We start from the raw sequence: 13,160 nt of genomic DNA on the forward strand, positions 1-13,160 counted from the left end.
CCCGGGGTGCTCACTGACTTCACCCCTTCTTATACATGAACTGCGGCCCCGGGATCAAGGGCACTCAGCTCTGAGTGACCAAGTCCAGCCGTGAATGGGAACGAGGGACTCAGTCTTCACCCTCATGGAGCCCTGCCCTGACCATCACAGGTCTTGTCCTGGGTTGGGATTCCCCCAGCAAGGTGACCCCCGTGCCTCCTGCTCACCTTCCTGAGATGGGAGTCCCAGACCCTATTTTCAACGAAGAAAATGAGGCTCTGACACCCACCACGTGAGCTTGTGGGTCACAGGGCTGTGACATGGCCCTATTGTGGTTTTGACCCCCAGACAATCCGACCCAAAGCCTGAGCTTGCACGGGAGCCTGCAATTGGAGGAGGCTCCAACCCCGGAGATGAGGTCGTCCTGGGTGGGGGCCATGGGAGGGGCGGTGGCAGCAGGGGCCTCTGAGGGGCCGGGGCTCCGTGGGCTCCCTGGGGGAAGAAGGCCCTAGGGAGGCCGGAGCGGGGTGAGGGGTGCCCACGGGGCAGGGCGTCTGGACCAGCTCACGCAGGGCGCCGGATGTCGGGCCAGGAGTCGGGGGTCACTGCAGGTTGGGGAGGGTGGGGATGCTCTGCCTCTGTGGCCCCCAGCTGCTGACCGTGGGGGAGACGCCGTCCCACCGCTGAGGCTGTGAGCTCGAGGGCGGGGTGGTGTCTGGGCTTCACCATCGTGTGCGGGTGCCTGCACACAGCAGCAGACAGACACGGGTGCTGACGCGTGCGGGGATGAGTGAATGGACACCGGGCTGCGGCTCCCATCTGTCGCTGTCAACAGCGGGGCCCGCGTCATGCGGCTCTGGGACGGTCCCAGTGAGTCAGCGAGATGTGAAGTGTTATTCCTCACCCGGCACACTTTGAGGGCTGAGAATCCAGCAGGGGACGGGACGGGGTGTGTGCGCATGGAGCTGACCGGAGCGGGTGCCGCTCGAGCCGGGCACAGACGCCAGAAATACGTCGCTTGCGGGTGTTCTCGTCGGCCCTCCCTCTCCGGCTGGGGACGTGGTGGCCGCCGGCCTGCGGCAGAGGGAGTAGCGGGAGGGAGCGGAGTCCACACGGCCCCCAGGCGAGGGGCAGGGGCAGCACAGAACGGACGCGGAGGGCAGGGAGAAGAGCCCGGGGCCTGCAGCCTGCCTGTCTGGACACGCGTGTGGGCTAAGCAGGTGACCTCTAGCCGGTCAGTCCCTGGAGCCACGACACTGGGGCGTCCGAGGGCGATGCCGCGGAAAGCCAAACACCCTTTTCCCAGTTTGGTGCCGACTCAAACGCCCAGGACCCACCTGGGAGCCAGGGGAGGTGGAGGTCAGCGGTGGGATTATGGGGTGTCCCCGGGCCCATCACTGTCCTTTTTCTCATTTCTAACATCCTGTCGGAAATATGCCAGTACCTGGAACAAGGTATCACACACGATGTCTGCAAACACCCGGTTCTAGATTTCCTGAAACAAGATCCTCTACTATTAGGGTCATGGCAGACGCTGGACCCCGGCCAGCACCCCGGCGGGAGACACCGTGGCTGGCGTGCAGGGTCTGGGGCGGCAGGGCCGCCTGGCAGGGGCGGGGATGTCGGGGGACGCACATCTCCCCCGGAAACCTGCTGTGTTTCTTGGGTCTCAGCCCTCCCCGCAGCGTCTACATTTTGTATTCCACCTGAAACTGGCCCAACCTTCCGTTCCAGAATTTCACATGGCCAGGAACAGCCGGGACAGAGGAGTGAGCGCACAGGTGTTTCCTACAGCTGCTCTGGGCCAGTGCCCGCCTTTCCTGGCTTGTTTCCCAACTGTCCCTGAGGGCCTGAGGTGGAACCACATCGCTCACCCAGCCTGGGGGCAGTGTGGGCTCTCAGCAGGGCTGGAGGGTAGCAGGAGGCAGGGGGTGGGGACGCTGGAGGCAGGGGTGGGGACACTGGGGCAGGATGGGGCCCTCCAACCAGGGCAGGGGAGGAGACGCAACCTGGGGCAGGGGAAGGGAGGCTCGGGCTCAGGTCGCGGGCCTCTGTCCTCACTTAGCCGCGTCCCGGGACCCAGCCGGGAGAGCGCGCACCCCGCCCCGGAGACTCCGCTCCTCCTGGTCCCGCGTGGCGCACGTCCGTGGGGGTGTTGGAAAGGTTCCTCCAGCCGCTGTGGGGCCTCTTCATGTGCACTGGGTGTGCACAACCTGTTGCAGGATGACTCGTACCCGCCCACAGTTTGCAGCCCTTGCACGGGGCTCAGCCGGTGCCCAGAGTCCACTTAGGACTTTCTGGTGCCGGGGCAGGTCTGGGTGCCCTTCAACTGCCCAGCTGCCCCGGGGGACCGGGGATCCTTTGCCCGTCCCCGGGCCTTTGTCTTGCACTGTCCTTGTTTGTGTATGAAGGGACCGGCTGGAGACCTCCGTCCCTCCATGGAGGATCGGGGACCCCCGTCATCCAGCAGGTGAGAGGGCGGATCCTCGGCACCAAGGGGGGCACCGTCCACCACCACTGCCCTCGACCCCCTCGGGGTGCCTGGGGGCAGGGGCACACTTGAGGTCATTTTTCCTGTAATGACCTGGTAGCAGGTGCCCAGCTGTAGGTAGGGAGGCTGTGTTGGGCCTTTTCTCTACACAGAATAACGCAGATGTGCTGGTTTCCGAAGGCTCTTTTAATGCAGCTGATGTTGTCAAGGTTCACCATGAGTGCGGCAAGGATCGGGAGTTCAGTCGGTCTCAAGCCTAATAATGTTCTTCAAGTCATTTTTATTGTGTAGATAGGCCGTGTTCTGTATCCACTCAGCAGTCGATGGACATTGGGGGTGTTTCTACCTTTGGGCAAGTGTGAGTGGCAATGCTCTGAATGCTCATGGTCAGGCTTTTCACAGGTTTTCATCCCTGGATCATACGGATACTCCGTGTTTACGTTTCGAAAAATGGCCAGACTGTCTCCCCAAGGGCTACATCACTTTATATTTCTGCCAGCAAAGGAGGAGGACCCCAACGTCTACGGATCCTTGCCAACACTTCTTAATATCCATCTTTTCAATGACAGCCGTCCTGGTGGATGTGAACTTGTATCTCATTGTGGCCTTGATTGGATTTCCATCCTAAAGAATGATGTGGAACACTGTTGGTCACTTGTTTATCGTTTCTCGAGAAATGTCTCCTCAGCTGCATTTCCCATTTTATCTTAATTTTTTTTTTAATGTTTATTTATTTTTGAGAGAGCCAGAGACAGAACGTGAGTGGGTTAGGGGCAGAGAGAGAGGGAGACACAGAAGCAGCAGCAGGCTCCAGGCTCTGAGCGGTCAGCACAGAGCCCGACGCGGGGCTCGAACTCACGAGCTATGAGATCATGACCTGAGCCGAAGTCGGACGCTCAACCGACTGAGCCACCCAGGCGCCCCTGAATTTCCCATTTTTAAATTGGATGCGCAGTTTCTTCCTATTGAGTTGTAAGATTTAATATGCATTCCACATGCAAGTCTCTTAGGATATATGTCCTTAGCCGATTCATTGTTCCATTCAGTAGGGTGCCTTCTAGCTTTCGTGATGCTGTCTTTCAGTTCACCTCCTTGTAGTGTTTCTTTTTGAGAGAGAGAGAGAAAGACAGAGTGCAAGTGGGGGAGGGGCAGAGAGAGAGGGAGACACGGAATCCGAAGCAGCTCCAGCTCTGAGCCATCAGCACAGAGCCCGATGCGGGGCTTGAACCCACGAACTGTGAGATCATGAGCTGAGCTCAAGTCGGCCGCTTGAGCGACTGGGCCCCCCGGGCGCCCCTGATTTTGTTTCACTGACGCGTGGCATTCAGTCAGTTCCGTATATACCTCGATGATTGGGTAGCTGTGTGTATGGCCGAGTGATCACACAGCAGGTCCTGTTAACGTCCATCTGCACACGTAGTTGCACATGTTTTCTTGTTACAGAGACTTTTCAGATTTACCCCTTGGCAGTTTCCACACGTGCAATGCAGTATTAACTATAGTGACCACGTGGCACATCACGTCCCTAGACTTATTTATTTTATCACCGGCAGATTGTACCTTTCGACCACCTTCCCCGGTTCGCTCGTCCCTTAGCCCCTGCCTCTGGCAACCAGCGGTGTGATCGCTCTATCTGTGAGTTCTTTGAGCTCTGTTTTTAAGATCCCACTTATAAAGGAGATATGATATTTGTTTCTCTCTGTCTCGGACTTATTTCACTTAGCATAATATCCTCGTCTGTGTTGTCACAAACGGGTTTCCTCCTTGTTTACGACTGACTAGTATTCTATGATATGTACGTTTCTGTGTGTGCACACTCCCACATCCTCTTTTTCCGTCCATCCACGTGGACGCTTGGGTTCCTTCCACGTCTTGACTCTGTAAGTAATGCTGGGGGGCGGGGGTAAGATATCTTTTGGCGTGAGTGTTTCGTTTTCTTCCTATGAATACCCGAAAGTGGAATTGCCGGGTTACATGGTGTTTCTATGTTCGATGTCTTGAGGAGCTTCCATGCTGCTTTCCGCATTGGCTGCACCAGTTTACGGTCTCGTACAATTTCTTTCTTGGTACTGTGCTTGTATCCTGCAGCCTTGCTGAACTATTTTATTACTTCTGGAAGCTTTTCTGTGTATTCTGTACGATTTCCTGTATACCCAGTCATGTGGTTTGCAAGTAGAGACGGCTTTCCTTCATTCCCTCGGACCTAGATGTCTGTTATCCCCCTTTGTTGCCTCGTCGACACGGCCGAGACCTCCGGGACAGGGTGGGCTGCAGCCGGGGCTTGGGCCTCGTCCGTCTTGCTCCTGACCTCAGGGCCAAGGCTTCCAGTCTTTTCTCCGTTCCGGGTGACGGGAGCTGTGGCTGGTTCGCGGGTGGCCTGTAGGAGGGCTCAGGAAGTTCCCTTCTGTTTCTGCTTTGAGTGTTCGTATCACGAAATGGTCTTGGATTCTGTCAAGGGTTTTCTGTACTCAGTGGCGATCGGATTTTACAGCAGATTGGAAGCCATGAAGTCGTGTCGCTTTCCCTCTTCTTCTGTGTTTCTCCCTCACACAAACACACAGAACTTCTCTGGAAGCTCATCAGGATCCGGATGGCAGCTCTTTGGTCCTTGTTATCCTCGTTCGGGCCGCTGTGTGCCTGGGGGTGGGCCCGTTCAGAGGCCACGCCCCACAAGGGACAACTAGAAATCAAAATAGTAGTGATAATCTTCCAGGTGGTGGCTGCCCCTGGCATGCGTATGCCATAATTTCCTCTTCTCTGTCCCGACTATAGAGTGAGAACTTTTAGAATTAAAGGAGACAACTATATGGGAAACAGCATGTCAAGCATGTGTACTAATGGGTAATGACCAGGAGGCAAAAACCCCTGCTCACCCCAGACGCATGTCAGAGGGAATACAGCATCTTCTGTACTGACTTCCTTTGTGGAAGTCCACGTTCTGAAAAGACCGTTTCTGGCTTGTTTTCTGAGGCCTCACGTCGGGAGGCCCGCTTTTCTCTTCCGGGAGTCTGGGTGCTGACGGTGTTTCTGGCCGGTCTCACGAGCGGCAGCTTGAGCCCACAATGTGGCCTCTTCCAGGTAAGAGGGCTTGGGGGGTCACCTGTGTCCTCAGCCAGGAAAGCATCAGCCACGCACTTCTCGGCATTCCCAGGAGGTGCCCGCAGAGCCCAGTACGCAGCGCGAGGCCTGGACCGGGGAGGCACTCTGCACGCTACGTGGCGCTCGGTCTCTAAGGCCCGCGAGTGACAGAGACTCTTAAAGTGGGAACGGGAAGGCAGTTTAGCGCTGTGGTGGTTGAGGTTCTCCAGGTTAAGCTCCAAATAAAGAGAGTGAGAGAGTCATCCTCCCTCCTAACGTAGCACAGCTGTCCCACGTACAGTTCAAACCATACGAATCCTCTCCCCGAGGAGGATGCTGAGCTCTCAGGGGCCGTCCACGCTTGTCTTTGATATCCTGTGACTTACATCCTAGGATGTGAAGTGAGCCCTTATTAATGCATCTTATGTTACGCGATAAGAAGACAAGGAAGGGAAGAAAAGAAAGGTATTTGATATTCACACATACGGTCTACAGGTGAGGAAGACGCCCTGGGGTGGATCCTCGGGCTGGGGCTTCTCTGCGTGGCGCTGGAACGTTTTCTGGTTTGCAAAGGCACATGGGAAGGCGCTCGTGTGGCCAATTTTCGTCCTCTTGCGGGACCAGTGCCGACCACGGTGCCAGCTCGACCCTCGGCTCCAAAGCCTTCAGGGCCAGCTCTTGCCCCAGCTCTGGTACCGAATCCGGAGTCAGAGGCGTCTCCGGCACAAGCCCAGCAGCAGGTAGAGCGGCAGGTATGGAGCGCGGGTCGGCTCTCTCACCTGATCCAGTGTCAAGTCCAGAGCCGTTGTTCTAACATCAGCTCATGTGAGAGACCCGGAACCACAGCCAGCTCCAGCACCGGCTCCAGGACCAGTGGAAGGGCTGGAACCAGCACAGGCACCGCGGTATCACCGGCTGCAGAGACAGAGGCAGCTCTCTCATCAACCGACTTGCCAGGTCCGGCACCAGCCAGCTCTGGGGCCTGGGTCGGACCGACGTGCATTCCAGAGCAACGGACAAGGCAGGAGTGAACTAGACCTCGTCCTCATCGCTTCCGGCAGCACAACTAGAGCTACAGGAATCTCTAGGGCTGGAACCGTCTCCAGAGCCAGCGTCAGCACCGGAAGTGGCCTCAGCACCAGATCCTGCCCTAGAGTCAGCTCCGGCACCGGCTCAAGAGCTTGAGAGACCTGCAAAGCTAGCCAGTTCCCGCCAAAGCTCCAGACCCAGAGTCAGTCTGAGCCCCGGCCTCTGCGTCTGAGCCACTGCCACAGCCAGTTCTGTCACCAGCTCAGAACCAGAGCCAGAACCGGCTCCAGAGCCCGAGGTCAAGCCACTTGCCAGCTCGAGTCAACTCCAGGTCCGGCACTGATTCAACTGCCGAGATCGAGGCTCTAAGCTTTAGCTCCAAGGTCAGGGTCGGTGTTCTCCCACCAGCCAGCCCTGGCTCGATGCCGGCTGTAGCGCTGCCTCCAGAGACGGCGGCCGCTCTCTCGCCAACTGCTGTGTCAGCCCCGGTGGTCGTTCCAGTGCCCACTTTAGAGAGAGAAGCTGCTCGAGCCCCATGTAGTGCTGGTGCCAGGTTGCAAGGAAGAGCCAGCTCCAGCATCGGCTCCAGCATCGGCTCCAGCATTGGCTCCAGAACTAGAGTCAGGACCGAGTTCAGAGCCAGAGCCTGCGACAGCAACAGTTCTCATACCGGGTCCGGAGCAGAAGCCCCAGCAAGTGCCAGCTGCTGGGCCAGCTCCAGAGCGAAAGCTGCCTTGGGCACTAGTGGTAGACGCAGAGCCGATGCCACCTCCGGACAAAGAACCAGCTCCGGCGCCGACATCCCAGCCACGTCCTGCTCTGGCACCGGCTCCATCACTGCCTCCTGTGCTGGAGCCCACGTCCGCTCTAGTACCAGCTCTGGTGTCAGCGTCCGCCCGGACACCGGTTCCGCAGGTGGAGCCAACGCTGGGGCTCCGACCAGCTCCCCCGCCGGTTTCCCCACCAGGCAGAGGGCCAGATCCAGGACCGGCGATGCAAGCAGGGCCCCTGGCACCGGGTCCAGCATAGCAGCGGCGACGAGAGCCAGCTCCGAACCAGAGCAGCTCCAGCACCATGGACAGCTCCCGCAGCGGTTCCGGGATTGGATCCCCAGGGACTCTGGCACCAGCTGTGTCGCTCGCACTGGCTGCACGGCCAGCTGCAGTTCCCGGGCCAAAGCTGAAGCCGCTTCAGCACCCGCTCGGGAGCCAGAGCCAGAGCCAGAGTCTACAGCAGAAGCTCTAGCTTCAGCTCCAGAGCCATATCCGGCTGCAGAAGCAGGTCTGGGTCCTCTCTGGAGGTGCCTGCGGCTCTAGCACCTTCCCTAGAGCTGGAGCCACGTCCAGCACCGCCTCTTGCCCCAGCTGCAGAGATGGGGCCAGCTCCAGCTTCAGCCCTGGGGCCAGTCCTGGGAGTAGAGCCCCGTTCGAGCCAGAGCAGCTCCAGCACCAGCTGTGGAAATACCCATACGAGTGTCCACGCCTTCCTCAACCGCCACCGTCGTGGGGGCCGGTATGGGGCTGGGGTCAGGATGGTCCTTGCTGGGCCGACCACCCCAGGTACCCTGGTCACTCCACTCAGAGCTCGCCTGCCCGATCCCTCCTGGAGATCATGGTCCCCGGGGCTCGGCACCCCCGTTTTCCCAAGCAAGGCTCTTAGTGGCCCAGGAGACCGTGGAGTCTGAAAGCCGAGGCTTGTACCTGACAAATGATATAAAATTTGACCCAGAAACCCCACTTGACGGCTTGTGTCCTGAAAAAGGAGAGATTTATGCACACGGTTGATCCCTTGAGGAAGCTGGGAGTGAAAACTCACAAATGGCCCATGTTCCAGGGCTGGGGCGCTTTGGAAATTCTGATGTGGGGACACAGGATGCAGAGGAAGAGACTTGAGTGGCCAGCACCCAGCCCCGGGGAAAGCTGGTTCGGGAACAGCACACACCTGGCACCCACCTCACCCCACACGCTGCACCAGAGTTTCTCCACTGGTCCTGGGACGAGCCCTGCTGGGGGAGGGTCCACGCCTGTGGCTGCGGATGGGGGCTGCGCTCTGTTGTCCAAGAGAGGGGAGCTGGTCACACTTCTCCCTGGGGATCGGCTGGGGCCTGTGCTTCCTTACGTTGTCACTTGGGCTGCCGGTCCCCAGACCAGAAACCTGCCCGTCTGAAGGTGACCAGCACTGCGTCCCTTGGGTTTCACTTGCCCGAGTCCCTCCCCGGGACGCCCTGCATCTCTGATGCCTGCTCCCCTGGGACTGGGACGGGTCTGGCCTCCATCTTCCTGCAGACTCACTCACATCGTGTTGTTTTATCTCAGGATGGTTTACCACCAGCCCAAGGTGCTAACACCCTCGTCACTAACTTGCTGAACACCCCCCAAACTCATCACATACATTAAAAGGCGGTTTCACTGAAAACTCGGCAGGAACTTGCTTCGGCAGCTTCTGAGTCTGAATTTGGAGCCCACCAATTATTCTCCGTCCTTTCTCTCTCCACCAAAGAATGACCAAGGGGCGCCTCCTCCTTCCCGGAGGACGGCCCCCGCCCCTCGCTGGCAAATCCCAGCTCCCACGCTGAGGTCCAGCAGGGTCCAGTGTTCGCTAAGGGCTGTGAGTGATTTGCACGAGTCTGAGTTTTGATTTCCATGTCATTTGTTTCTTGCACATGTGAAAGCCTTCTGGAAGGAGGGTGAGCGCTGTGGGTCCCTGATGGGGTGCAGGCTGGGTGGGTGGGTGGGGTCCCGGGTGGGGGTGGTGATGCACCAGGGCCCTCCGTGTGTTCACTGTCATGCTACTGACACCGGGTGGCTCTCTTGTGCTGCAGTAGGAAAGATGTCCTTGTCCTCACCCCTTGGCTGGCCCCCACCGTCTGGGAAGGGACCTTCAACATTGACATCCTGAATGAGCAGCTCCGGCTCCGGAACACCACCATCGGACTAACGGTGTTTGCGATCAAAAAGTAAGTAGGTGACAGGGCGCCTGGGTGGCCCAGTCGGTTCAGCATCCGACCTCAGCTCAGGGCAGAATCTCACGGTCCGCGAGTTCGAGCCCGACCACAACGGGCTCTGTGCCGACAGTTCAGAGCCTGGAGCCTGCTTGGGATTCGGTGTCTCCGTCTCTCTCTCTGCCCCTCCTCTGCTCATGCTCTGTCTCTGTCTGTGTCTCAAAAATAAATAAACGTTAAAAAAAAAAAGTAAGTAGATGAGATGACAGAGAGTGGGGACCGGGATGCAGGAGAGACCGAGGACATCAGGTCTGGCTGTGTGTTCAGCACACGGTGGGTGGGGACCCAGCCTGTCCTCCTAGGGGTTAATGTGAAAGTCCACGTGTTCAGCAGTCTTCCCGGGCTCAGTGAGTGGACACCACCTGGCTCTCTTTCCGAAGGCTGCACGTCACCCAGGAAGGCAGCTCCAGACCCATCAGTGATCCCAGGTTGCTCCTCTGCTGAGTCAAGGAAGGAGCAGAGCACCCCAACATCCTGGCGGCAGGGGAGCCCTCCTCTGGCCACAGTAGCAGAAGGGAGGAGGCTGTGTGCTTCCTTGGACGGGTAGGAAGCCAGTGCCTGTGGATCTGGGCTCCTGTGTGCTCCCTTATAGGGTGACGGTCATGGAGGGGGGACAGCCAGGTCAGGCACAGCACTCGGTGCCAGACCCCAGGCTCCTGTGAGGGAGCTGACCAGCGAGGCCCTGGGACTCCAGGGTCAGGTGACTTCCGCTGAATGAGCTGGGCAGCCGCAGGTAAGTGGCGTGGTCTCTCTGAGCCTCTGGAAAGTGGGGCTGACGACAGCATCCTCTCTTGGGATCGCCACGGGGGAAGTGAAAGCTCGTAGGTGCTGGGCCTGCGTGTGGACAGGTGGGGCTTCCTCCCTCCCCAGAGCTCACCCGAGACCCCAGAGGATGGCCCTGAGGCCTTTGGAACCCCTTTCCCAGGTCTTGGCCCCAAGTGCAGGGAGTAAGAAGGGCACAGGGTCGCCTCAGAATCCTACTCCAGTCCCTGGAGACAAGCGGCTGAAATCACCAACCAGAAGCTTCACTGCCCAGGCTCCTCGGCCAGTGCCAGTAGCTGCCTGCTGCGCGTGCGCTGGCTGTCCGCGTGTGTCCCCTCTGGGCTCCGAGTGCAGTCCCCAGGGGGTGGGCAGGTGGTGGGCATGTCCTCAGAGGAAACCGGACTCCCCGAGTCGAGCTGTGAACCCACGATCACATCGGCTGGGTCTGGACTTGCCCCTGGTGACCTGACTGGTGGCTGGGCAGGGGTGTGTGTGTGTGTGTGTGTGTGTGTGTGTGTGCATGTCGTCTATTGAAACAGAGTGCCCACCTTCCCTGTGGGAGGGGTTTCTGGGCCAGGCACCAGGAAGTAGCCTTAGGGCCTGCTCAAAAAACTGTCACCGAGGGGCTCACTGCACTTGCCCGATGACGGGGGAGCTGCTGTGTGCAGGGTGGGGAGCAGCGAGCCCCCTCGAAGAGGGACCAGCCATGGGAGGCGGTTGGAGAAGACTTCCAACCTCTTGGGGTTGGGGAGATACAGACCTGGACCCGGAAGCTTCCACGCTCGGGTTCAGTGCTGGGGCCCGAGCAAGCCCCCTCTTCCTCCAGGGGCCCTCTTTGTCCTCCCCTGGCCACATGCTGGGCCTGAGTCCTGATCTGGGGGAGATGGGGGGGTGACGCCTTCTCGGAATACCCGCCGTTGACTGAGGGCCCAGTAGCCTTCAAGGGAGGGCCCTGCAGGGGCAGACACAGTCCTCGGGGGCCAGGGACCCACCACTGAGCCAAGAGGGGCAGGTGGCCGGCCCTGCAGGTCCTGCGAAGTCTTAGAGGGCACGTTGACCAGAGCTGTGCCCGAAGGGTCTCGACTCCCTCACAGCAGGTGGGAACCTGCAGGGAATTTGCCAGGGGCGGGTCCTGCGGGTGGAGGGGGTCTGCCAGGGGAGCTCGGCACGGGGGTGCGCTGCTGGCTCCGGCATGCTGACTCGTGGCTGCACGGGTTTCCAGCCTCCTCCGCCTCAGGCTCGCTCCCCTTTGTAAGATGGGGCGCTGATGGTCCCCCGTCCCCCGGGGCAGAGGTTAGGGAGGCGCCGCGGGCAGACTCGCCCAGGACAGGCCAGGACAGTGGCTGTTCCTTCAGCAGCCCAGGGTCTGCCTCCTCGATAAGACACACAGGCCCCCGGCTTTGGGCTCCTGCCGCCAGCCTCTGGCAGCGACCCTCCTCCCGCCCTGTCCCCTGTCCCTGCAGATACGTGGCCTTCCTGGAGCTGTTCCTGCAGACGGCGGAGAAGCACGTCATGGTGGGACACAAGGTCTCCTACCACGTGTTCACCGACCGGGCGGGGGATGTGCCCCGCGCGCCCCTCGGGGAAGGGAGGCAGGGGGTGGTCCTGGAGGTCCGGAGCTACTGGCGCTGGCAGGACGTGTCCACGCACCGCATGGAGATGATCCGGCGCTTCCTCCACGAGGTGGACTATCTGGTGTGCGCGGACGTGGACATGAGGTTCCGCGACCACGTGGGCGTGGAGATCCTGTCCCCGCTCTTCGGCACCCTGCACCCCGGCTTCTACGGGGTGGCCCGCGAGGCCTTCACCTACGAGCGCCGGCCGCAGTCCCAGGCGCACGTCCCCAGGGACGAGGGCGACTTTTACTACGCGGGAGGCTTTTGCGGGGGGTCGGTGGCCGAGGTTCTGCGGCTCACGTCGGCGTGTCACCAGGCCACGGTGGTCGACCGGGCCCACGGCATCGAGGCCGTGTGGCACGACGAGAGCCACCTGAACAGGTACCTGCTGGACCACAAGCCCACCAAGGTGCTGTCCCCCGAGTACCTGTGGGACGAACAACTGCTGGGCTGGCCCGCCGTCGTGAGGAAGCTGAGGTATGTGACCGTGCCCAAGAGTCACCAGGGCATCCGGGACTGAAGACGGGCTGGCCTAGTGTCCGTCAGGGGTGCCACCCTGACCCCAGCCGTCAGAGAAGATGGCCTGTCGCCGCTCCCTTTCTCTGTCCGGTCGCGGGACATCGCCGAGGCCCGGCACCGCCCGCATCGGGCACGGGCACAGTTAGGCCTGACCGGGGGCCTGCCGGGGGTGCGGCTCCAGCAAGACCCCTTGCTCTTCGGGTTCCTGGTCAGAGTTGCAAGGTCGCTTGCAGCCGCGGGCAGGACGTGAAGGTGAGGCCGGATCAGGACCCCCCTGGCTGGTGCCTGGCTTCCCGGCAGCCTGAGGCACAGCCCGCCGCCCGCTGGGGCAGGACAGCCCCCCCCACCCCCGTGGCCTCCCTCGGTCACTGCGGTGTTGTGGGTGTTGCGCTTGCCCTGTCACTGCCACTAAAATGTTTCTGGCGGATGAAGGGAATTGCGGGTTGTCCCGGAAACCTGCCTTGTGCGCTTCCTCGAGGCCCCGGCCAGGACTGAGTGCTGCAGTCTCTCCGCCTCGCGTCTCCCTTCTCACATCAAGGACAGGGCGGTCCGCGTTGCCACTGCTATTTCTCCGTGACGTTGGCCAACTGTTACAATTTCTGGGTCACTTGCCACTGTAAACGGCTCCAATTTTATGTCGGATGCTTTTCTATTTACTTTTTTATTTTTTTAAGGTTTATTTATT

General features: G+C 59.9%; 1 protein-coding gene across 3 annotated transcripts; it reads left to right on the plus strand.

The window, feature by feature from the left end:
• Positions 1 to 8,893: 8,893 nt before the first annotated feature.
• On the plus strand, positions 8,894 to 12,611 carry LOC106989205 (histo-blood group ABO system transferase). Of its 3 annotated transcripts, none has more exons than XM_027053106.2 (3): positions 8,894 to 8,928; positions 9,399 to 9,533; positions 11,804 to 12,611. In XM_027053106.2, exons 1-3 carry the CDS (start codon positions 8,894 to 8,896, stop codon positions 12,474 to 12,476), a joined length of 843 nt encoding a protein of 280 aa, XP_026908907.2. In that variant the 3' UTR covers positions 12,477 to 12,611. The 3 variants fall into 3 exon arrangements, with proteins under 3 accessions (XP_026908907.2, XP_053060320.1, XP_053060319.1); XM_053204345.1 differs by lacking the exon at positions 8,894 to 8,928 and adding an exon at positions 8,955 to 9,263; XM_053204344.1 differs by lacking the exons at positions 8,894 to 8,928; positions 9,399 to 9,533 and adding an exon at positions 9,543 to 10,121.
• Positions 12,612 to 13,160: the final 549 nt, after the last annotated feature.

The sequence above is a fragment of the Acinonyx jubatus genome, chromosome D4 (genome assembly GCF_027475565.1).
Source record: "Acinonyx jubatus isolate Ajub_Pintada_27869175 chromosome D4, VMU_Ajub_asm_v1.0, whole genome shotgun sequence".
Taxonomy (NCBI): Eukaryota; Metazoa; Chordata; class Mammalia; order Carnivora; family Felidae; genus Acinonyx; species Acinonyx jubatus.